General features: G+C 48.3%; 1 protein-coding gene across 2 annotated transcripts in view; it reads right to left on the reverse strand.

The window, feature by feature from the left end:
- Positions 1–23,444, reverse strand: part of CACNA1E (calcium voltage-gated channel subunit alpha1 E) — a 645,631-nt gene that overhangs the window by 64,769 nt on the left and 557,418 nt on the right. The window contains exons 17-28 of one of the 2 annotated variants that reach the window (XM_089910334.1): positions 19,447–19,562; positions 14,932–14,985; positions 14,223–14,312; positions 13,067–13,276; positions 12,174–12,286; positions 10,418–10,530; positions 9,924–10,055; positions 9,374–9,446; positions 8,400–8,517; positions 6,284–6,351; positions 4,717–4,814; positions 554–610 (exon numbers count right to left, since the gene is read on the reverse strand). In XM_089910334.1, coding sequence (XP_089766460.1) covers positions 554–610; positions 4,717–4,814; positions 6,284–6,351; positions 8,400–8,517; positions 9,374–9,446; positions 9,924–10,055; positions 10,418–10,530; positions 12,174–12,286; positions 13,067–13,276; positions 14,223–14,312; positions 14,932–14,985; positions 19,447–19,562 — 1,242 coding nt within the window. The remainder of the gene's footprint in view (positions 1–553; positions 611–4,716; positions 4,815–6,283; positions 6,352–8,399; positions 8,518–9,373; positions 9,447–9,923; positions 10,056–10,417; positions 10,531–12,173; positions 12,287–13,066; positions 13,277–14,222; positions 14,313–14,931; positions 14,986–19,446; positions 19,563–23,444) is intronic. The other variant, XM_089910338.1, reaches the window with a different exon arrangement.

Below are 23,444 nucleotides of genomic sequence, written 5' to 3' on the forward strand. Positions count from 1 at the left end.
GACCACCAGCAACTCATACTCAAAACAACCGTTGAACAGTCCAGCTCAGGGGCCTGGCTGAGCACTCACATGGCAGCGGGAACACACAAACGTGACACGGAGAGTGGGCTGCCACAGGAGGGGGGTGGGGTGGACGCCTATGCCCACACTCACACACGCCTGCGGGCGCACGCCTAGAGCCCGTGCAGGGGATGCTCACATGTGCCCACACGCATCCTCACTGGGGCCCACACGTGCTGTCCACAAGTGCCTGCGTGAAAGGCACCCCACCGGCACTAACGACCCACACCGACACATGCCCACTCACAGGCCACACGGAAGAGCAAACTGCACACGGGGTCACATACCTGAGACGCACACTGAGATAGGCACATGGTGAGAGGTGCGGAGGGGCAGATCCACAAACCATGTGCACGGAACGCCCACGCACACACCATGGCACACACTGACACGTGCACACCCGATGCCACTCTGCCCACGGCAAGGACAAAGACACGGTGTCCCCGCACCCACACGTAACCACTCACAAACACGCAAACCGGTACACACATACAGGTGGCTGCTGCGTGGCTCCCACATCGACATGTGGTGTCTTCTCCTTCTGTCTCTTCTGGGGAAGAAAAATGGACAGGTTCAGTTTATCCTGACCTCTAGGACCCGCAAGCCCCACGGCCGCCAGCCGATCTCCAGGGAGAGGTGCAGAATCCCCTACGTGTCTGCTGCCCTCTGTAGACTCCCAACCTTCAGCTCTCCAAGGGAGTGACCCTGGTTCCTTGCTGTGTGCAAACACACGGATCTAGTATTGAAGCAAACATGCGGGCACACAAAGGGTCTATTGTTTCCCGGAGGTAACGGCTTCAGATACTCAGTCATCAAGCCCCACTGGCACTCACGCTTTCACCTAAATATCCTTCAGAGACCTATTTTGGAAACCCTGTAAACTTGGACAAAGAGTTGTATTTCCCCCGGATCATTTCTAGGATATCCACAAGGGTGTGACTCCCCAGCTCATCACTCCAATCTCACACAACATGCAGGGAACAAATGCACTGCCATGCACACCATCGAGGCCACCAAGTAGCCCACGGCCAAAGGCGGGGCCACCACTCCGTGGGCTGCTGTCCACATACTTCAGGATGTAAGCAGTGTCCCCTGCATGTGTGCAATGCAGTGGCCCTGACCAGAGGCCTTCAATGTTCAGTCTATTCAGCTGGGTAAAGCACAGTATTAACCTTCCTGGCCTTGCACAGGGAAAAATCTCTTCTACAGATACACACGTGTTGTGTCCTTTCAAACACAAGGAAGGTCAGAATGGTAGGGTAGAGGCATCACCCACAAAGGCAAACAGGAAAAATGAAGCTGTCAGTGCTCAGGTGGAGGATTGCACGTCTGGGACACCTGTGGAATGAGCTTGCCCCAGTTCCTGGGCTGACAAACCCAGTCTGGCCCAATGGGCCCTGCCTGGACCTGGGAGGTTGGCAAATGCCGCTCCTTCCCCGATGAAACCGACACCCACCAGTGGAGAACACGCAGGCAAACTAGCACTGTTCAAACACCGTGCCCACATCTGCAGAGAAGCGTGGTCCACGGTGGGCAAAGGGAGCAGAGGCAGCTGGTCTGAGCCTGAAGAGGCGCAATGCACATAAGCACCCATGGAATGGATGTGGATATCACTGTGGAGACACCTGTGAGCTCTGCAAATGAATGCACCCCTCAGCATTGACAGCTGCAATGCACGTAGAGCGGCCATGCCAAGAAGCACGGGCAGCACAGAGAAAGAGAAGCGCACGCTCTAGACGGGCAGCATGCACTCCCACCAGGAAAAGCACCTTCCACTGGCTATTTGCAAATTCTCAGATATTCAAATGCCAGCCCTCCAGAAGCACATGTGTAAGAGTGTAATTACATGGAAGAATTCTCTCTCTCTTACGTGCTCACATGTGTGCATACCCACATATGCGCACACGCGCGCGCGCATACACACACACACACACACACGCCAGGCAAAAGAGAGAACCAACCTCTAATTTCCACACAAATCAGATACACACTTCAAACTTCACTTCTCCAGTCGCACATACAAAGATCCAGATTCATATCCCATCACAACCATTAATATGCCTTTATACCTAAAATCACAGAGAAGCATCTTTCCAACTCAGGCATATATGACCTCACATACACCCTGCAAGGACCCTGTGGATCAGGAAGGGTGGTTGGTATTCTTCATTTCGAAGATGGGGAAACAGGGAGTCTGAGATGCCAGGAGGTTCCCTCAGCGTGTGAGGGACCGAGCTACGACTAGCACTTGGGCCTTTTAATTTGTAACAATGTTCTTTCCGTGTTTCTCTATGGACACCACATTCGCACTTAGTTATACCGTAGTCCGGAAGTCAGGAGTCTGGGCTGCAAGCCCAGGCAGCGCACACACACCCTGACAACGTTCCACCTGCAGCACCCACCTCGCAGCACAAGCACTGCACCCAAAGCCTGGATCTCTGCTCATCTTGGATGGTCACAGCACCTCTCCCACCTCACTGTGGCCGGATACACACACAGCTCAATGCCTACTGCCGTGTGCCTACCAGCATCTCATTCATTCTTTCATTCCATAAATAGTGATTTTCTACTCTGGGCCAAGCATCCCTCCCCCGCGTATCTCTAACCCACTCCTCCTCCAGGCTTCCTCATCTCAGTAAATAGAACCACCCACTGCTAAGTGACAGCCAGCCCTACCCACCAGCATGTTTGGATACCTGTGTATATGTATTTTTAGCCCAGACTCATGAGTGCAGGGAAAGTGGAGTAGAAACTGCTCAAGGCCCAGAGAATGCTCTAGGGAGGAAGGAGTTGTTTCACCTTTAAAAAATCTTTTAAAAATTTGCCGGGGGTGGAGGGAGAGGGGAGTTTTTTTCTCATGCAGGGGAGGGAGGTCCCCACACATAACTCTGGAATGTTCCTACAAGGCGAGGCCGAGGACATTCATAGGCTTTCACACGAGCTCTGGGCAGAGAAGGGCTCCTCCCTGATCAGCTTCAAGTAATAGATGACAGGGTCTGGGGCCAGGATAGAGGTCCAGCTGCCAGGGCTCTCAGACCCTCCCCAGTGATACCCCAGGACCCCTCACTAAGTTCTCAGGACGGCCAAGAAGCCACAACAGGAATTCCGTGGTTCTGTGGTCACTTCTCAAGGCCCTTCTCCAAGGCCCTCCCCCAGCACCATACAGCGGTCAGTCGCCCCGCAAGGCCCATGGCCTGCCGGTTCCACCAGCAGCCACAGGGCCAGGCTGGATCCTCAAAGAGAGTCTACACTCGCCACTCTAATTTATTACCTCCCATTCTCTCCCTAATCCGCTCCAACTGGATTCTGTTCCCACTGGGCCACTGAAACAGCTCTCGGGAAGGTCGCTAACAGCGTTCATTTTGCCAAACCCAATGCTCCCTTTTCTGCTCTCATCTTACGTGATCTTCCAACGGTCCTGAGCTCCGCCGTCCACTCCCTCCGTCTGGAAGCGTGTTCTTCTCCACGTCTCCAGGACACCACGCTCCCTTGTTCTCTCTCCCACCTCCGGGCTGCTCCCCATCAGTCTCCTCGCGGGTTTTCCTCGAGGCACGGAGTGCTCTGGCCTCTGTTCTCAGCTCCTCGCTTCTCCAGCCCACCTCTCCCTGAGTCAGCCCGCCCGGGCTGACAGCTAAAATGCCATCCAAATGCAAATGCTCCCCCAAATCCTTATTTCTAACCCCGACTTCTAAACTCCAGACTCACAGGCCAACAGCCCGTTCAACATCTTCACTTGGATGTCTTAGAAGCATCTCAAATTTAACGTGGCCAAAATGAACCTTGGATTCCCACTGTTCTCCTGGCTAGCAGTAAATGCCACCATCATCTACCCAGTTGCTTAGGTTCAAACCTAAAAACCTGGGAGAAATGTTTGTTTCTTCTCTTTTTTTTTTTTTCATCCCCACCTCCATCACATTTATTCCATCAGCTCATCCTATTGGTTCTCCCTCCAAAATACAGACCGAATGGGATGACTTCTCATCTTCTCCATTGCTACCATGGTCTAAACCACCACCAGCTCTCACCTACTTTACTCTAAGAGCCAACCTCTGTCTTCCTGGCTCCAGTCTGGGCCCCTACAGTCCATCTCCACAGAGCACAGGGACCTTTTAAAAGTGTAAATCCTAACCTATCCACCCTTCCCCTCTAGACCCTCCTATGGTTGTAACTAGAATAAAAGCTAAAGTCCTTCACCTGGGCCTTCAGAACCTCCCGGGCCATGTCTCCTTCTCTTCCCCCTTGCTCCCTTCATACCAGCCACACTGGGTCTTGCTGGGGATGTTCCACCTTCGTAATGTCACACGACCATCTTCTACACATTTAGGTCTCTGCTTAAATATCATCTCTTCAGAGAACCCCTCCCAGATCGCCCGAAGGTACTCCACCCAATTCCTGTTCCTCTGCCTTAGTGCCCTGTTATATGTATTTGACAGCTATTCTCACTGTCTAAAATTATTTCTATGTATTTATCAGCTATCTTGCTCACTGAAATAAAAGCTCTGTGAAAAAAAGAGAGCCTGTCTTGCTCACTGCTGTATTCACAGGACGTTTCCTGGCATGGAGCAGGCGCCCTGTGAGAGTTCACAGCTTTGGAATTGAGCAACTGGCTGTCAGCACAGGAGCCCAGGGGTCTGTGAAGTGGGGACAGCGACTCACTCGATGGAAGGCATGTTGGGTGCAGACATCGGGCTGACCTCCTTGGCCTTCTGCAGCGCGTGTTTCTGGTTGAAGGCCTCCTCTTCTTCCTGTTCATCCTAGACACAAAGCAGAGAGGGCTTTGTCTGGGATCCTCCTGAAGGACAGCAGCTCCCATGGCCCTCCCCAGAAGGCGTTCTGGAGACCAGGCGAAGCGAGACAAGAAGGGCAAGAGGTGAAACAAGGCAGAATGAGGTCAGGTTGGCTCACGGACCTCGGGTGGCCAGCAGCCAGCCCCCTTGAGACAGCAGCCTCCTGGCCAGCAATTCTGGCCTCCACCCTGCCCCACCTTCTCAGGACAGCCATGCAGTTCTACCCCAGTGCCAGTCCTCAGGGGAGCTGGCCGGGGCTGTGGAGGTCAGAGGCCAGAGCCGACACTTCTCAGATGCTCTGCAGTGTCTGGAAGTGATGGAGGGGGACCTTCCAGGCACAGCCCCCTGAAGTAAACACCACACTTCCCATCACGCCCTCTTCCCTGCACAGCTAAGTGACCCCACCCTGGGGCTCAGGCAGGGACCTTATCCCCTCACCCACATTCCTGCTCATAAATGTCCCTCTATGTGATGACACCAAGGAAAGCCGGTTCAGGTAAAATGACTAGAGCTCCTAAGAATACATACATCTTCACAGCCTGCTCTGGTTTTCACACACATCATTTTACTTGATCCTGTGAGGTATGCAAGGCAGATATATCATTCCTTTTTTACAGATAAAGGAAGCAAGGCTAATGGAGACCAGGGGTCAAGCACAAGCTAAAAGAGCCAATAAGTGGTAGATGCATGACTCACAGCCAGCTTTTCAGATACTAGAGCTGGTATTCTTCCCTGCCTGCAGATAAGAAGACCCCCAAGGACGTAGGGAAGAGCAGTCACGGAAACATCACCAGGTTGCTATGGGCTCTGCCCCAGACCAAATTTGCATTACGTGGGGAGAAGTTTTCACTCATCTCCCGAGACCATCCCACTGCAATCAGTATTGCCTCCACCCCTGAAGAAATGACTCAGAGGAAAGAAAGGAACAGTTCTTTGAGCAATGTAGCAACTAGCTTCATTGAAACTTCCCTCAAGATGACCATGGCCACTGGAGTACCCCAGGAGACACAGTCTAGGAACAGAGATGCTCCTGGCCCCTCTCACCCCCAAACCCAGAAGCATGAAGGCACATGACTGAGGTCACACAGCCACAGGTCACAGGAGCAGAGGTGGGACTTAAATCCAGGACTTTGGTGTCTTCTTTATTTTCCAGGGCATAATTCTGCAAAGGATATCTTTGGGAGTTTGCAGTGACTAAGTGATTATCTTCTACATCCCATGAGAGATCCAGTCTGCTCCAAGGCTCAGCAAACACAGTGAGGGTGAAACAGGCTCCTTTCATGGACGTGTGGCTCTCCAGCTGTCCACAAGCTCCCCGAAGGGGCCTTCCTGGCAGGCTTGAGCCAGGCAATGCAGACTTTTGGACGCAGCCCCAAAGCCCAGCAGGCACCCAATGGCACTAGAGAACCATCGGATCCCCGGAGAACAAAGCTTACCTTGGTCAGCTCCTGGGCATTGGCCAGATTGTCCACAGCGATGGCCAAGAACACATTCAGCAGTGTGTCTGGGGTGATGAGTTAAGGACGGGCAAGTAAGAAAAGCAAAAGGCTCCAGCAAGGCTGAGAGGGCATCTCCAGGCCTTTCCTGCCTGGGACACCAGCAGGAACAGAAACCACCCCAAAGAGTCACTTAAGCAGGGGCTGTCGGGGGAGGGAGAGAGATGTTATGCAACTCTGTTTGATGGAGAATATGTCTTCTCTCCTTCCACGTGTCATCTCTTTGTACAGGACAAAGAAATACCTGAATCAAAGCTCCCAGAGGGCAAAGTGAGCTACTTTGTGACCAACTGGCCTTCCATTTCTGTGACTCACTGCCTAGCTTTCTTTTTATGGGTTTCTCATGTTTAGTTTATAGTCTGCTCTGGCCCCTAGAAGTTTTCAGGGCAGAAAACTTAAAGGAATATCACTGTTCTGTGAGACTATGGAAAATGCAAAAATATAGCTGCAGCACATGGCTGTCCCTTTTCACTCTAGCAATCCCAATTCAAGGCAAGTCCCACCCCCGAAAACTTCTAATGATCATGTAGAAGTTTGCAGTTTATAACGTAACATTCAAGCAAATTATCTCATTTACTATTCATAACCATCAAAGGAGAGAGATATTGCTTCTTCCTTTCAGATGTGAAAACTAGAAGCTCAGAGAGATTAAGTGACTTTCCCAAGGCCACACAGCTGGTAAACAGAGTTGCTGGGATTAAAACCTAAATCTCTCTGGTCTAGAGCCCATGACCAGCCATGGATTTTGGAATTAAATGCACTTAGTTTCTAGTCTCCCTTCACAACTTAGTAATTGTTTGACTTTGATTAAGTTATTTCCTCTAAGTCTTATGAGGTAAGGATTAGATGCAATAGTGCCTGGAAAGCATTTAGTACAGGGTCTCATGAATAGCACAAGTACGATAAATGTTAGCTACGCTCAGTAGTATCAGCATTAATCATAATACTACTATTTTTGAGAACTTACTATGTGGAAGGCTCTGTTCTATATTAACATATAGAGCTGCCATATGATCCTGCAGTCCCACTCCTGGGCATATATCTGGAGGAAACTAGAATTCGAAAAGATACATGCACCCCAATGTTCATTGCACACTATTTACAATAGCTAAGACATAGAAGCAACCTGAATGTCCATTGACACATGAATGGATAAATAAGATGTGGGATATATATACAGTGGAATACTACTCAGCCATAAAGAAGAATGAAATATTGCCATTTGCAGCAACGTGGATGGACCTAGAGATTATCATACCAAGTGAAGTAAGCCAGACAGAGAAAGATAAACATCATATGATATCGTTTATATGTGGAATCTGAAAAACATGATACAAATGAACTTATATACAAAACAGAAATAGATCCACGGACATAGAAAACCAAGCTTATGGTTACCAAAGGGGAAAGGGGGAAGGAGGAATAAATTAAGAGTCTGGGATTAACATATACACAGTACTATATATAAAATAGATAACCAACAAGGACCTTCTGTATAGCACAGGAAACAATATTCGATATTTTGTAATAACCTATAAGGGAAAAGAATCTGAAAAAATATATATATGTGTAACTGAATAACTTTGCTGTACACCTGAAACTAATACAACATTGTAAATCAACTATATTTAAATAAAAAAGTCTTTTTTAAGAAAGTAAAAAAAAAAACCATATAATTAATTCATTAGTATTATAATCTTGTCACTATTTCAGCCCATAGTGATCTCTGTCTTTTCTTATTTTCCCCAGCTCATTGTATCTCCAACCATTTACTATAACAGACTCATATGTTTTTATTTGTGATGATAATCTGATAACTTGGATATTATGATATCTGATCATTTGGATGATACTTGCTTATATTTATCTTCTTTACCCGACGAGCAGACGTTCCTTAAGATCGGGATGCTTGTGCCTCTTAGTACACCTAGCAATGGTCACCCCGGTGCTACCCCCTCCCCCAGTATTACCACCATCAGCACCACTACGATCACCTCCTCCTCCTCACATGCTGGTCCCTGCAGGCAGCGTAAGAGAAGCCTTTTAGAAAGGATACAGTTTCCAAACAAGGTGAGCACAATGAAATAGATAGCTGACCACATGCCTGAGCTGACCCCACCCTGGGAGCGGATCCCATTGTACATCACCTCATTCCAGTCCTCACCCGTCAGGATCTACACAAAGCAAACAACAGGCAAATCAGAGACCTGGGTTGGATAAGAAAATGGGGTCAACGGAAGGGGGAAAATTCTGGGCCTGGGTCTTTTCCATCTACCCCTTGCTTGATTATCCTGCGAGAGAGAAAAAAGTGTCACGGCCATGAATAATCCTCAACTTCCTTCTGATATGTAAGAGACACTGAAAACAGAAGGAGAACATCAAAAGGAAAGATTCTATTCCTCAAAATATAGAGTCTCCCCACCCTGACCCAAACATCAGCTTTACCCGGCCTGTGGGAATCACACAGATGAGGTGGTCTGGTGACTGCCTGACTGTCCCCAGGAGCTGCCAAGATACAGTTCCTGAGACAGCAGCGTTATTGGAAAGGGCCTCATGGGCTCCAGTTCTGGAAACCTGGGTTCTGGTTCAGCCTCAGATTCTGGCTAAAGAGTGTCCTCCTTTAGCTCTTAGACATTATTGATTTTGAGTTTCCCCCATGATTTAAAAAAAAAAATTTGGGGGGGGGTGCGTGGAAAAGATGCTTCTTTAAATGCACACGTGGGTTTGAAGATACTTCCAATTTCATAAAACCAGAAATGCGATGTTGCTGAATGACTTTGACTAACATCTCTTGCAAACTCACAAGTGTAAGGAGAAAGCCAATGAGGTCATCACAATAGGGCTCTTTTATTATTGGTAAGGACATAGCTATAGAAATACTAGGAATTATAGTGGTGATGATTACTCAATAAGCAAGAGTACCCAGCTGCCTGAGAGGAGCTTGGAGAGGAAAGGGAGAATCCTCTTAACACATCATTTTATAGTGTGCGCACCAAGGGATCCCAAGTAACATTTTTTAACGTCTCATACCTGGAATACAGTCATGATGGCTGCAGGGAAGGTGTCAAAGTTTGCTGAAGGAGTCCCATCATTAAAGTTGAACCTGAAAAAGGAAATTCAGAGAGAACGAAGTGAAAATCTCACACACCAAGTTTTCCTTTCCCGAGATTATGCCATTCTCATCACTACTTTGCCCCTTTCTCCACATCCCCCTGCGCCCTACTCTCCCCTCATCCCGGTAACTTACGAAGACAGTTTCAGTGACTACTACTGGGGGACTGTGCACTTGAAGGGCCCTGGCAATGGGACGGGGTCTGGGCTGATCCTGAGTTACAAAGCCCCAGGCTGTACCTTTCAGGGACAGCTCCAGGGAGAGGGGTCCCCTCAATAAGAACCCCGTACAGTGTGAACGGATTAAAAACAGAGATATCTGTTCCACACACATGCTCGTGGTTGATTTGAGCCACAGACACGAACGAACGAGATAGTTCACATGGCAATCAAATTAGTGACCCCAGCGCTCACAGGTTGAAGTCTAGGTTTTGAGCCTCCTTTGGATGCAAAGTTCATTGGTGCTTACCTGCCTCCAAACAGCTGCATTCCTAGGAGAGCAAAGACAACGATAAAGAGGAAGAGAAGGAAGAGCAAACTGATGATTGACTTCATGGAACTCATCAAGGAGACCACCAAATTCCGGAGGGATGCCCAATACCTACAAAAAACCCAGACAGCATTACAGCAGTGAACATTAAATACCAAATTATCTCCATGCGCAGCTGGGCATCTGCCTGGTGGCCTATGAGATAAGCCGCATCTGCATACTTGTAGGAAGGAGAGATGACAGCAATAATGTGGCTTCCTTGGGAATGTGGCACAGGATATGACATCATGGGCATTTTTCTGGTTTAATCTTCGGAGAAGAAGAAGGAACTGGAGAACGGAGTGTGGGGTGGAGTCAGAAAGGGGATCATGTGGTAAGGGCATGTGGGGATGGAAGGAAATAAATATAATAAGGCAGAGAGAAGCGTCCACTCTCGAAGGTGGTTGGGAAGAGTCTAGATTCTGATCACTTACTTGGTTATTTTAAATATTCTTAGAAGCCGGAGAGCTCGCAAGACACTGATTCCAAAAGATGTACCAGGTCTGAAGATCGCCCAGACCACTTCAAAGATGCTGCCCACTGTGACCTAAAGAGCCAAACCCAGCCACGGTGAGAAGAGGAGAAGGAGGAGGAGGTGAATGAGGAAGAGGAGAGAGGAGCAATCTTGTATTCCGCAACCAACAGCTCTCACTGGGCCATTGTGAAATTCAAACTCTCCCCTCCCCCACCCAGCCCACCTGCAACAGGGCCACCTGTTTGTGAAGGCTGCCAAGGAAAAACAAGACTCTACCACCTCTCTCCCCACTGCTCCCCACTCCCCTTGCTAAATTTCCTCCTTCATACTACAGATTGCTTTACTGACTGCTGTTCTGTCCTTTGTGAAAACTGCAGTAGTCATTCACCACTTCTGCACACCTCTGACAGCCACACTGTTCTTATAACACCTTGAACAGACAAAAGAGTAGTCCTCAAATGAGAAAACAAGTTTAAATTAATACACGTTGCATTCCAATACAAAAACCTCTGAGAAGATCCACGTTCTCTCATTGTCCTAGAATTTAGTGCTAACAAGAATGTTTCAGTCACCTGTACATGAAGTATCTTTCAGTCACTCAGGACCCCATACCCCAACGTGATGGTACTACTTGGTGGCATAGAATCTGACTGCTATAGAAATAGCAACGTCAAATCAACCATCCAATTTGTTTTACGCTTTAATTATGTGTTTATTGAAAGTCTACTACATTCCACACATTGCACTAGGAGAAAGAACAAAAATTAATTCTCACAGCAATGCTGAAAAGTATGTACATAAGGGAACTAAGGTGAAAATGGTCTTTCACTAGTTATTATGCCTGAAAATTGCCTGTACCCAGAAGCATATGTTCCAAGTTAAAACGCAGATTGGCAAGGGCTCAGAATCGTTAGCACCTAACTGGAGATTTGGCAGAAAAAGAAGTAGGTTTGGCAGAAAGAGAGATGGTTCAGGAACCCAAAGTTTTGAAACCTACTTCTGCTGCTAACTGGCTGTGTGAACTTGCACACGAGGTCTCCTATTTACTCATGCGTAAACGGGCAGCCTAACTCCCAGCATCTAACATCGTGGACATCGGACCCCTGCAAGCAGTGGAGGACAAATATGCATGTGAAAGCACCTTGAAGACTGTTAGTAACGCACACATTTATATATCAATATTATTTAGGAAAGTGGACACTGGGTGAAGTAGTCTATGTGGGGACTTGCTAACACACGAGTGTGTATGTGCATATGTGCGTGAATGTTTAAGGGTATACCCAGATAATTTTCCCAATTTTAAAGTGAACTCAAAAAATAAATATATAAGTTTCTCATTTTTGATTGAACCACCTTCTGGAATCAAGTCTTTTGTCCTTCTCCCCCAGGCTTCCCCCAAGATGATAAGTGGTTCAAAACTTTGGCTATGGGTAGCTTTGTAAAATTTACCAAAGTGTTTACTCTGTGGTATGTGTGTTACCATTCAGTAAAACATTAAAACATTAAAAATAAAAGAGCATTTAAAAGACCCAAACAAACCCTAGTACGGCAAGGATTCACTCATTCCTGACCTCCCTTTTGCTAATCCTATCTATTCCCCTTTTATAAATTCTGATTTCAGTGCTTCACGCCGAGAGCCCCGGAGCAAGCTGCTTATCTCAAACCATGGCATAGCAACACCTGGCAGAAGGATGGGCGGGCTCCAGAGCACTTACCCCAAAATCAAAGCAGTTGAACGAAGAGTGAAAATAAAGGCGAGGCCCCATGCCGTACATCTTCAGGGACATCTCCAGGAGGAAGAGTCCCAGAAACAAAAATTCTGCATAGTCTGAAAGCATTAAAGGCAGAAGCGTTGGTTCCATGGATGGCACGGGCTTCTGCCCTCCCCGGTCCAATCGCCCCACCTACAGAGGAACCCTCCACAGCAGCAGGACCTACACAAGCGGGACTTTCAGTGACCATGCCAGCTCAGTGCCAGGCAAAACCTAATGAAGTCTGAAAACGCTCAGACCCAGAATGAGTCCCAGGCACACTCCACAGGTCAGCTTTGCTCTCTTGACAGGTGGCTTTGTCATTGCCCTTCAAATGGTAGATGGCTCTCAGGAGAGAGAGAAAGGGCTTAAGCATGGCTTTGATGAAAGAGCTGGATTCGCTCTCCACACTCCCGGCAGTGACAGCCTCTGGGAGCCTCACTCGTACCCAGCGGCAGCCTTACCCAGAGCTGACCTATACGTTTCCTTTCTGGTCTATTGAAGGTATCCATTTCCCTAGGAACTTTTTCCCTAGGACTTTGGTGACCAAGACACCCTACGTCACTGAGCCTACTTAAGGCACTAAGCTGGCCTTAGACTACCCAAGGTGTAACACCATCTTGTTGACTCATGAGCAAAGATTTGTTGATCTGATCCAATAATGAATGACAGCTAGGAATGGTCGTGTGATAACCCCGACCCCTCGAGGACAGCTCTGGCCTCGGTCACAATGTGGTGGAGAGGCAGAACTCTGGGTGGGCAGGCCCACTGCCAGGCCCACGTGACACCTTGCTCTCTTGACATTCACACCCCAATTGAGCTGCTGCCGTGAAAGCCAGTAGTCACCATTCACTTACAGAGAAGGTGGGTGAGCCACTGGGGCTGGTTGTGATGGACGATGGCCACACAGGCGGTGTTGAGAGCCACAAGGCTCAGCACAATCCAATAAAACACCTGGGATTTAACCATGTGGCGGATAGAGATACGCAGAAGCCGCTCCTTGTGCCGGAAATAGGAGGCCCCGTCCACCTTTGTACTCTTGATGCTGGCTCGGGCGAGGGGTGTGCCTAAGTGGGAGAAGTAAGGAGGAAGAATGAGGCTGCAAAAGACATCACCCTCCGTGGCAAGCAGGTATTCGCAGGGCAAGGTGGGCAGCTTTGGTCCCAGGGCTAGGGTACTGCCACGTGTTATGAGCTAAGAGTTTCCACAGCACAGCAGGGAACCCTGCTTTTCCTCTGGGCACCCTCAGTCCTAGGAAACGGAAAGATTCCCCAGGCAGGACACCAGGCATCCAGCCGGTATCTTGAATCCTAACAGGATCGTGTTTATGTCTGTAACAGATTGGGCTTCTCTCTGGCTTTTCTTTTTAAATATGCTTCAGGCACTGGAATCATCCTGCCGCATTTGTGATTTTTCTGCCACTGGAAGCCTAAAGCAGCGATGAGCTCTGTACGCCTCTTCTGCTTTGGAGGATGAAGTCAGACCCTTCCCTTTTATCTGGGGAGGAAAAAATCTGCCATCAGCCAGAATCTCTAAGGGAACCTGAGGTTGAACACCAGTCATGTTAAAGGGTTGTCAGTAGGAATTTGTTTAAGCATCACATGGAAGCAGGCGATGGAAGTAGGTAGATGCTACTATGATTAAGCAAATGATTGCAGGTTCTCAAATGGGTGTCCTCAGGATCCTTTGAACAATTTCCCAAAGTGGGTTCTCATTATCACATCCAGGAGAGATAGGATATATATGCCGATGGGATACATCTGCCACACTTGAAGAATCTGGGTTGGATTCTTGGCCCTAAGCCCCATGTTTCACATAACAGTATCCCCTGGTCCATCTTTTTCTGTAAGTCATTGTCAACTAGATTAGATTCCAACGCCTTTTCCTAATTACATCCCAAGGTTCTGGATTCTTTGGCCTCCCTTCCTCCTGGTGGTGTTTCTCCAAAGACAGGATGTTCCCTTTCAGAGGAGGTTCAGAGCAGTGAAAGGAGATCTGACAGCCTCCACTCACCCACAGAGGAGATGTCGACACAGTGCTCGTCACTGGAGTCCCGCGTCATGGCCTCCGTCCGGCTCCTTTTGATGGTTGCCCTTCGGAGCACTACACCAGGGAAGGCGGAGGCCAGGGAGAGGACACAAGAACAACCGGATCAGTCTGGTCAGAACTGAGGACTGTGGGCAAGAGGCCCCTCTGACACAGGCGCCTGCCTTTAAATACCCGAGCCAGGGTTAGTGAAGTCAGCAGCACCTCTGACACACGAGGCTCTTGAATCCCATGGGACAGGGCTCCCGAAGCCTTGCTAGAGCTTATCTAAATGCAGTAGGTAACAGGTACTCCGTATCTATTTGTTCTGGTTCTTCATAAACAATGTCACTTCCTGCCAATGAAAGTGGTCCCAAGATGATCCCCACAAATTGTCAAAGAAGATCCCTTTCTGTGCCATTGGTTGTATGATGGCTTTTTCACTGCCCGTATCAAGCACACGCCCTGGAACAAAGCAACTCTTGGATTTCATTTTCATCACTTTAAAAAAACATTTAAATCCATGACTCAATTCCCTTCATTTTAAAGCATGAGGGATTTTATGACAGAGAGACTTGCGTTTCAAATCCCAGAGCGCCCCTCTTTTCTTTCTTTCTCCTCTTTTGATCAAGAGAGATTGCCTCTGCAGAAGAGGGGGCAAATGCGAAAGGAATGAGGCCCTGGAGCACTTCCTTACCTTCTAAGGCTGACGTTCCAGCATTTTTATTTTCTTCAGCGAGCATGACTTCCTCTATATGGAAACAAATGGTTTAGTAAATTATCGGTAAATGCCAAATTACTTTGCAACATGAAAATCCCTCAGGAACGGCTCTGGCTCCAGGGCAACAGAGAGAGAGCAAAGAGTTCAGAGCTGGTCACAGGCATCAGCAAGACATCAAGGGTCATGAAGGGAGCACCCGAAGGTCGGAACAGAAAGGAAGGTCTTCAGTGAGGGGGCGTTGGTGGGTGATCGGTAAGATTCAGCTCTGTCTCTGATACACTGTTTAGGAGAATAGCCCTGAGAGCGAAAGCTGATCTTTTAAGCTAAAATCCCCTAAATTGATAAGAATGACAAATTTCCATTTCTGTTTTTTCTTTTATCCAGGTTCCTTAAACCTTTTCTAGCAGCAGGAGCTCCCTTAATTTTGCTTGTCTGCAGCCCCTAGGTCATAACACCTTACCCCTTCATTCTGAAGGTGAGACCGTGTTTTGGGTTCCAGCCCTACTTCTTTAAGGAAGGGGTAGAGGAAGATGCTCACAAGCACCCCAAAGAGAGGAGCAGGGCTTATGGGCTTGCCTCCTCTCCCCGCCACCACTTCCGTCCTGCCTAGCTGAGCAGAGCTTGAGCTGAAGAGGCTTGGGCCCATCATGAATTTGCCCCTGTGATATAAAATATAAATATTTGGTTTCTGTCCACCTTCCTGGCACAGAGCTTCCAAACCCTTGGAATTTACTGTCTTTTGTACGCTAATGAGATGACTCACTGTGGGAGAGGCCTAGTTAGTGTAAGGATGGGGGCTGGTTCCCAGCAAAAACCAACCACATGATTAGAAGGTTGTAACTTTCAGTCTCATCCCCCTCCCACCTCGCAGGAGGGGAGAGGGTCTTGAGACTATTCAATTACCAGTGGTCAATGATTTAATCAATCATGTCTACGTAAAACCTCCATAAAAACCCTACACGACGGGGCCCGGGGTGCTTATGGGTTGGTGAGCATATCAGGGTACTGGGAGGGTTAAGTGCCTGGAGAGGGCATGTAGGGTCTGCACGCCCCCCAAACCCCACCCTCATACCTTACCCCGTGTATCTCTTCCATTTGGCTGTTACTGACTTGTATCCTTCATAATAAACTGGTGGTAGTTTTTCCTGAGTTCTGTAAGTCATTCTAACTAATTATCGAACCTGGAGCCCTCTGAAATTCTAGTCAGCCGGGAAGAGGTGCAGGTCACCTGGGGACCCCACTGTGGCTGGTGTGTAAAGTAGAGGCAGGCTTGTGGGATGGAGCCCTTCACCTGTGGTGTCTGCACTAACTTCGCGTCAGAATTGAGTTGAATTGTTGGACACCCCAACTGGTGTCAGAGAGTGGAAGGCCTGGTTGGCATTGGGATGATGTATTTGGTTGTTGGCGTTTGGAAAACAACCACTCAGTCCCCTGGACGCCCCTCTTGGCCTCCGCAGGAGCAGCCTGTACTCCACAGCGGTGTCACCATTGGCAGGATACTATTTTCTGCTAAGACTTATTAGAATATGCCTCACTGACATCCCTCCAAACTTATCAACAAAACCGCCCTTCTGTCCCATGTGCGCTGGGATTCTGAGCCCAACTATTGGGAGTGGTGTGGATGAGTTGTGATCCCTGCCCCTGTCTCAGCCACAGGCAAGGGAGCTGGAGGCCCCAGCAATCATTCCCCAAGATCCCAGCTGCTGCGGAAAAGTTTGCAGCATTGCTATGAAGCAATGCTTTAATTTAAGCACTTCTAACAAGTAAAAGGACAGGCATAAGAGGGTAAAGTTATTACCATAATTCCACCTGCATAGAAAACTGAGAGTATATAATGTATTTCCCAGGGAGGGGAACATTTTGAGGCTCGGAGGGTACCATGCAGGATGGCCATTATAAAGTCATAACATTTAGCTTTCTCTTTTAAGTACAGCCCTCTGGCAAAACTAAGTTGACAGGTTAAATGTTATTGGTGGGATGCTCCTTGACGAGGACAAAGAGGGTTTTAAAGTCATTAATAGCACTTGCTTTTGGAGGGCATCCTTTTAAAATTAGGTACTTATTAAAATACCTCATAGCAACATGAATGACCTCAGCCAGAGAGTCTTTTTCGTTCTGTGCAGCGTCGGGGCTTTGGGATCAGCAGATCTGAGGACCCCCAAGGCAGACGGAGGGTGTATGGTGCTGCTGAGTACCTCTGGGAAGCGCTCGAGGACTCTGGATGGGCTGGAACGGCCCTCCCATCCCCCCCCCCCCCCCCGCCCATGCCTCTTGCCAAGTTCGCTTTCGAACTTGAGCATATCTTTCCAGGCAAATGTAACCCATATGTCTCTGAATCACTCACGCTCCACTTGTAAAGGGAAGGGCCAGGAAGCACAATTTGACGTCGCAGTGCGTCTTTTTTTGCTTAGAAGAAGAGTGCTGGCTTTGCCAACTGGAAGAAAGTGGAGCCTTGGGATTCTGCATGCGATTGAAAAGCAGAGCCGCAAAGAGCGGCATACCGGGCTGCCTGACCCCGAGCAGGGCCGTGGCAAGGGTAGGGAGGGTTGTCTTCCAGCTCTGCTGCCAGCCTACTCGCTAGGGTGGTCTCTCAGACGGCTCCCCTGCCCAGGAAGCCAAGGGCAGTTGGGAACTTCAAGCTGCCGGCCTGGCCTGGAGGCAAATCTGCTGAGATACTGTTCCAGGAAGAGGGAGGGGAGATTCACATTCACCTCCACACAAGAGCCTCAGAGGAGAAAGGGCAAAATGGAAGTACAGTCGCCACTCTCACGGCTCTTGCTTACAGAAGCAGCAAAGGAATGCACATAGTCCCAAACGAGACGTGGCTTTTATCTGGCTTTGACGTGGCACCTTCCATCACACGTGCCCTCTCACCCCTGAAAGATAATCCAAAGTTGACTCCTGAACTGAGAGAGCTTTTGTGTGCTGTGATCTGAATAAGAGTCAGAGCATCATTCCGAAGCTTAGAGAAGAATAAGGGTCAGGCACCTAAGTATCCAATCCTATTCCAAATTTTTTCAGAGAGACCTCTTTGTTCTCTGCTTTCTACCAGGAATAGAGCAAAGATGCTGACTATCATGTGTATTTTTTTTTTAATTAAAAAATAGTTTACTCTTTTGCTCAGGAAGATATACAACATCAATGCAACGCAACCTTTAAAATAATAAGGAAATCAAATACATCCTTTTTACTGACAGATGTGGGGTGATCGATGCCCCTCATAAGCAGCAGAGCCACAGTCAAGCTTGCATCTGGGGGCTCTGTGGGTTAATGAAATCGGGATAAATCTGGACCTATCCTCGGGGCTGGGCAAGAATTTTTCCCGAGGCTGAGCCACAGGGTGAGGAGCTGGGGACAGCGCAGGGAACAGAGAAAACCAATTCTCACCATCATCTATTAGCTGCCTTACTGCCGTGGCCTCACAATCAGTCTCCCTGCTTCTGGCCTTGTCTTCCTACTGTCTGTTCTCAGGGCAGCAACCACGTGCTCCTTCAAAATCTTAAACAGAGCATGTCCCTTCTCTGCTCAAGACCCTCCTGTGGTTCTTGCCTTATTCACCGGAAAGTCCCAAACTTTACAATGGCCCGTAAAGGTCATACACAATCTACTGCCTCTGCTCCCACCACAGCTGCCCTCATCCTTACTCTTGACACCTTCCCCTGCTCACACCTCCTGCTATTCCTGGAGGGCTCCTGGCCCCTCCCACATTAGAGCCTGGGCACTGGGGTTTTCTTCCCTCAGAGCTCCCTGTGGCTCACGCCCTCATCTCTTTCGAATCTCTCCTCACACGGGTCTACCCTGACCCTCGATTTAAGACTGCAACCTACCCTAAACCCCTAACCCTACCTTGACCTGTTTTCACTGTACTTATCACCTTATCAAAAGTAATTATTTTGTTCATCGCTGCCTTCCCCAGCTACAGGGTAATGAGCTCCACAAGAGTAGAGCTCTGGGGGAATTCTCTGGCAGTCCAGTGGTTAGGACTCAGCACTTTCACTGCGGTGGGTGGGGGGGCCGGGTTCAATCTCTGGTTGGGGAACTAAGATCCTGAAAGCCGCGTGGCATGGTCCAAAAAAAACAAAAAAGGTAGAACTCTGGCTCATTGCTGTATCCTAAGTGCCTAGAACAGGACTTGGCACAAAGTAAGCTCTCAATAAATATTTGTGGAATGAACAGACTGTTATTATTAGTAGTAACAGTAGTAGTGTAGAATGTCATCAGCCCAAACTCATGGGTTATGTTACCTTTTACTCAGTTCACCTTGCTAAAATGCCTGCCTCGTGAAAGGCGTTTGGCTGAAGAACTGGGACAGACTCCAGAGGGAGAAAAAGGGACCAGCGGGGAATCCAAAAAGCCAACAAGTCATCTCGAGCTTCTCTCTGCTCTGGTCTAGGCTGCCCCTTTGAATGGAAGTATTGCGAGTGGGAACTGGGGCAGATCCCTGATGTCTGGGCAGCCCATCACCAACCTCCTCCAGCCCCCAGGCCTTACCTGCTTTGTCTATCCACGCACGGTACCCATTCAGCTCACGCTCGATCTGCTGCTGGCGCCGCAGTTTCATGAAAGCTCTCCGGTTCTCCACTCTCTCTCTCTCTTTGGCAAATTCCCTGTGGACAAAGCAGATAAGATTCACTAGGTTTGGGCAGTGCCATGACTAAAAGAAAGGGTGAAACAAGCAGGAGAGAGAGCATGTTTGAAGAGGCACTATGTATACCCCATTTCCTTTGTCCCAGGCTGCAACGGGGATCTCCTTAAAATGTTGCACAGAAATGCACTTCGTTCAGCCTCCCGCAGGAAGCCTTCGCAGATCAGTTTCATTCCAGTCAGCACCAATGCTCTCTACTTGCTCTATTTTGAAAGGTATTGACTTAGTAACGTGACCAGCTAGCTTCCAGAATGCTACGTTATGTCTCTCCGGCTACAACGGAAGCCCTTCACCCTCTGAGGGGCCCAGCTGCCCTTTCCCCTCTTAATAACAACAGTGACTAATGTACCTTGACTGATGATTACGTGCCAGCCGATATGAAGTTTTTCATGCCCATTAGCTCATTTAATCCTCAAAATCACCCTATGAAGTAAGCACTATTAAAATTCCTATTTAACAGATGGGGAAATCAAGGTTTAGGGGAGAGAGGTAACTTGCTGGGATCTGAACTCTACCCATAATGCTGTGCTTCCCCTGGTGGCCCGTACCCTGTGGTGCTCAGTACGGGCTGCCACGGAAGACCACGACACTGAGGCCTAGAAGGGCTGAAATGCTGTTTGAAGATGGCTGGTCGAGATTAAACAAGAAAGGTAAGGACACAGGAAGGGCACATGGCTCCAGTAGAAAGACAGCAGGAAGATGGGGTGGTGTGGAGGGGAAAATGAGACACATGGAAAAAGCCAGCATGAGGGTCAGAGGTAAGACAGAGCCCACTAACAGGCACAGGGGACCAGAGCCACTCTGTGGTACAAGGTGATTAAAAACAACAAAACCAAAACAAAACAAAAACGAAAGCTCCATGGGAAAAAGAAGACAGAAGAGGAATGAGGGTTCCCTGGCAGAGAGGAAGATGATCAGATTCAACGAGTGAACAAATGAGGATCAAGAAATATTCGTTTGCTAACAGGCCCCTCCAGATACCACCTCTGCACCAATGCCCGTCTCATCACCAAACACCCTTCCAGCTGGAACACCCCTTGCTAGCGTAGTGCCTCCCAGCCACGGCTCACGCACTCTCCTACTGCCCTGGAAGCTGTTCCACTTATTCCAGGTGTTCCCCGTCAATAAAGAGCAACAGCCTGAAGATAAGAGAGTCTAGCACCCACTGTGGGTCCTGCCACCTACTCCCTCACGTCCAGGGAGGAGAAGATGAGCCAGGGGCTGAGGGACGTGCCCCAGCCCCGGTGCAGGGAAAGGAGAGGTGCCAGTCTACCGTGAAGCAGAGGGATATACTGGTTTGGGTCTCATACGGCCCCTCCTTCCAAGACAGAGAGGGATCCCTTGGGCACAGACACCTTACAATGGTCACAATCAGGCTAAGGGCATGGGGACAAGGCACATGGGCAGGGGAAGTTCTCCTGGGCTTGGTTTCAAGCTCGGTGGGTTCTCCTAAGGCTGCTGTCGGGGAAGGAAGAGTTGAGCAGGGCCAGCGAGAGTCAGGGTAACAGAACTTAAGCCCTGGGACACCTCCTTTTTTCACCTGCCCCTCTGGATTTCAGCAATTAGAAAGTAACAAACAGCTAGCTTGGTTCATGGCGTCACCATCTACCAAAGTTCCTACCTTTGGTTCTTTGTCTTCTTTCTATCCTTCCTGTCTGACGAATACTATTGTTCTGTTGGTTCTATCTTCAGAATAGCACTTGGACCCACCCTCCCTCTGCATCCTTACTGCCTCTTGGTCCTCATCCTTTCCTGCCTGGACAACTGCAATAGCACCTACCTGGTCTCTCAACCACCTATCTCCCTTCCCTTCATTTCATCTATTTCACAGTTATTCCAGTTATCTTTCTAAAATGTGCACTGGATTTTACCACTTCCAAACTGAAAATAATAACCCCAGTGAGTGACATTTGTGGAGCACTTTCTAATTTCCAAGCACCTTCATCCATTTTGTGCATTTAATCTTTACAACCAAAATGAGAAGGAGGTAGAACGTGTATTTTCAGCCTCGATTTAAAAGTTAAACAACTTGCTCAGGTTCAGGTAAGAGATGGAGCCAGGTTTGGAGCCCAGGCTCCCCACATATCTGCCGGCCCAGTGGCATATTTATATGCTGCTTTCTTTATCTTTTCATATGTATGTGTCTTCATTTTCCAACTACGCTCTAGGGAAATCCAAGAGGGTTTTGCAGGAGGTGATGTTTTGAGCAAGACATTGAACAAGGAGAATTTAAGCAAGCTATGAGCAGGGGAACACAATAATCTTTCTTTTAGCATCTGCATTATTACCAACATCTCCATTTTCCAGCTCAGAAAACTGAATCTTGGTGGTGGGATGAATTGGGAGGTTGGGATTGACATATATACACTAATATGTATAAAATAGATAACTAATAAGAACCTGCTATATAAAAAATAAATAAAATAACATTCAAAAATTCAAAAAAAAAAACCCAAAAACTGAATCTAAGGGGAGTTAAGTGGCCGGCCACTAAGAGGAACCACGACCCTCAGATCTTCTAAATTCCCTCTTCTCTCTACTCTATCCTCCCCTCCTCCACAGTCTCCTCCAACAGCTGCTAAACACCTAACAGACCCTTCAAAGGGCTTCACAGCTGGATCTGAACCTTTCATTCAAACCTCACCTCCCATCAATCTGATCTATCTCTTGCCTACTTGCAGCCCATCACGGCCATGCTTGAAACACAGCACACTTTCCACATTTCCTGAAAAAGCAGTGAGGGATCTCAAGGTTTAATTCACACTGCCCAGAATCTGTTCTTACCTTTTGCCTGAGTCTCTCTCTTTTTTTTTTTTAAACATCTTTATTGGAGTATAATTGCTTTACAATGATGTGTTAGTTTCTGCTTTATAACAAAGTGAATCAGTTATACACATACATATGTTCCCATATCTCTTCCCTCTTGCGTCCCCCTCCCTCCCACCCTCCCTATCCCACCCCTCTAGGTGGTCACAAACCCCCGAGCTGATCTCCTTCTTCAAGGCCAGGTTGAAATGTCACCTCTAATGTTTAGCTTTCCCCTCCCCTTCTCCCTTGCCCCCAGTCTTCTGGCCTCCTTTCTACCTTATCTCTATCTCTTCACAGCTCATGTTACAGCCAGACCTCTATGTGGTGAGTTGTACATGTGACTGTCTCTCTCTCTCTATGTGAGCTTTTTAAAAACATTTTGTCTTACTCAACTTTGCATCTTCCAGGACTAGACTAGGTCTGGCGTATAGTACTTATTCAATAGATTATTTTATTAAAGATACCCAGGCTGACTTGAGGAGCAGGCTGATAGCTCTGACCTGATTCCCAAAGGCTTAAATGAGGGGGCGCAGCATCTCTGCACTGACCCAAATGGAGCCAGGTGAACTAGCGGGAATTTAGCAGTTGCCAGGTAACTCCTGGACACTGCCACCACTATTTTTCTTTGTTTGACTCCACTAAAATCTCTGTAGCATTCGTCTATGAAGTAGGCAGTGTGGCACCTCTATCTGACCCCCAGGATGACCGCGTGGCTCGATTTCCGGTTGGATAGCCCAAGACACCGCAGCCTAACCTCCCTGTATATTTGGAAGTTTCCTGGCTCCAGTCTCACCAGCTGGCTTCCCTGCTCTCCTCTGCCACTGCAGGCCCCCATTTCCTCCCACCCTCCCACCTGGCATCTTACAGGCCCAGAGCCCAACAAATCTGGCTTGGTCTTTTTAAGAAGCCTCTTGGCTAAAAGAAATAAAGAGTATGCACCAACGGGGCTACTTCCTAAGCAGCTCCCACGTGTCAGTGGGGGGAAGAAGGGCTGTGTTTGGGGTTCTTCTGTACTATGTTTATCATTTGGCCTTCT

This window comes from Delphinapterus leucas, chromosome 1 (assembly GCF_059928025.1).
Source record: "Delphinapterus leucas isolate spDelLeu-1000000601 "Yukka" chromosome 1, BTC_Dleu_Yukka2, whole genome shotgun sequence".
In the NCBI taxonomy this organism is placed as follows: Eukaryota; Metazoa; Chordata; class Mammalia; order Artiodactyla; family Monodontidae; genus Delphinapterus; species Delphinapterus leucas.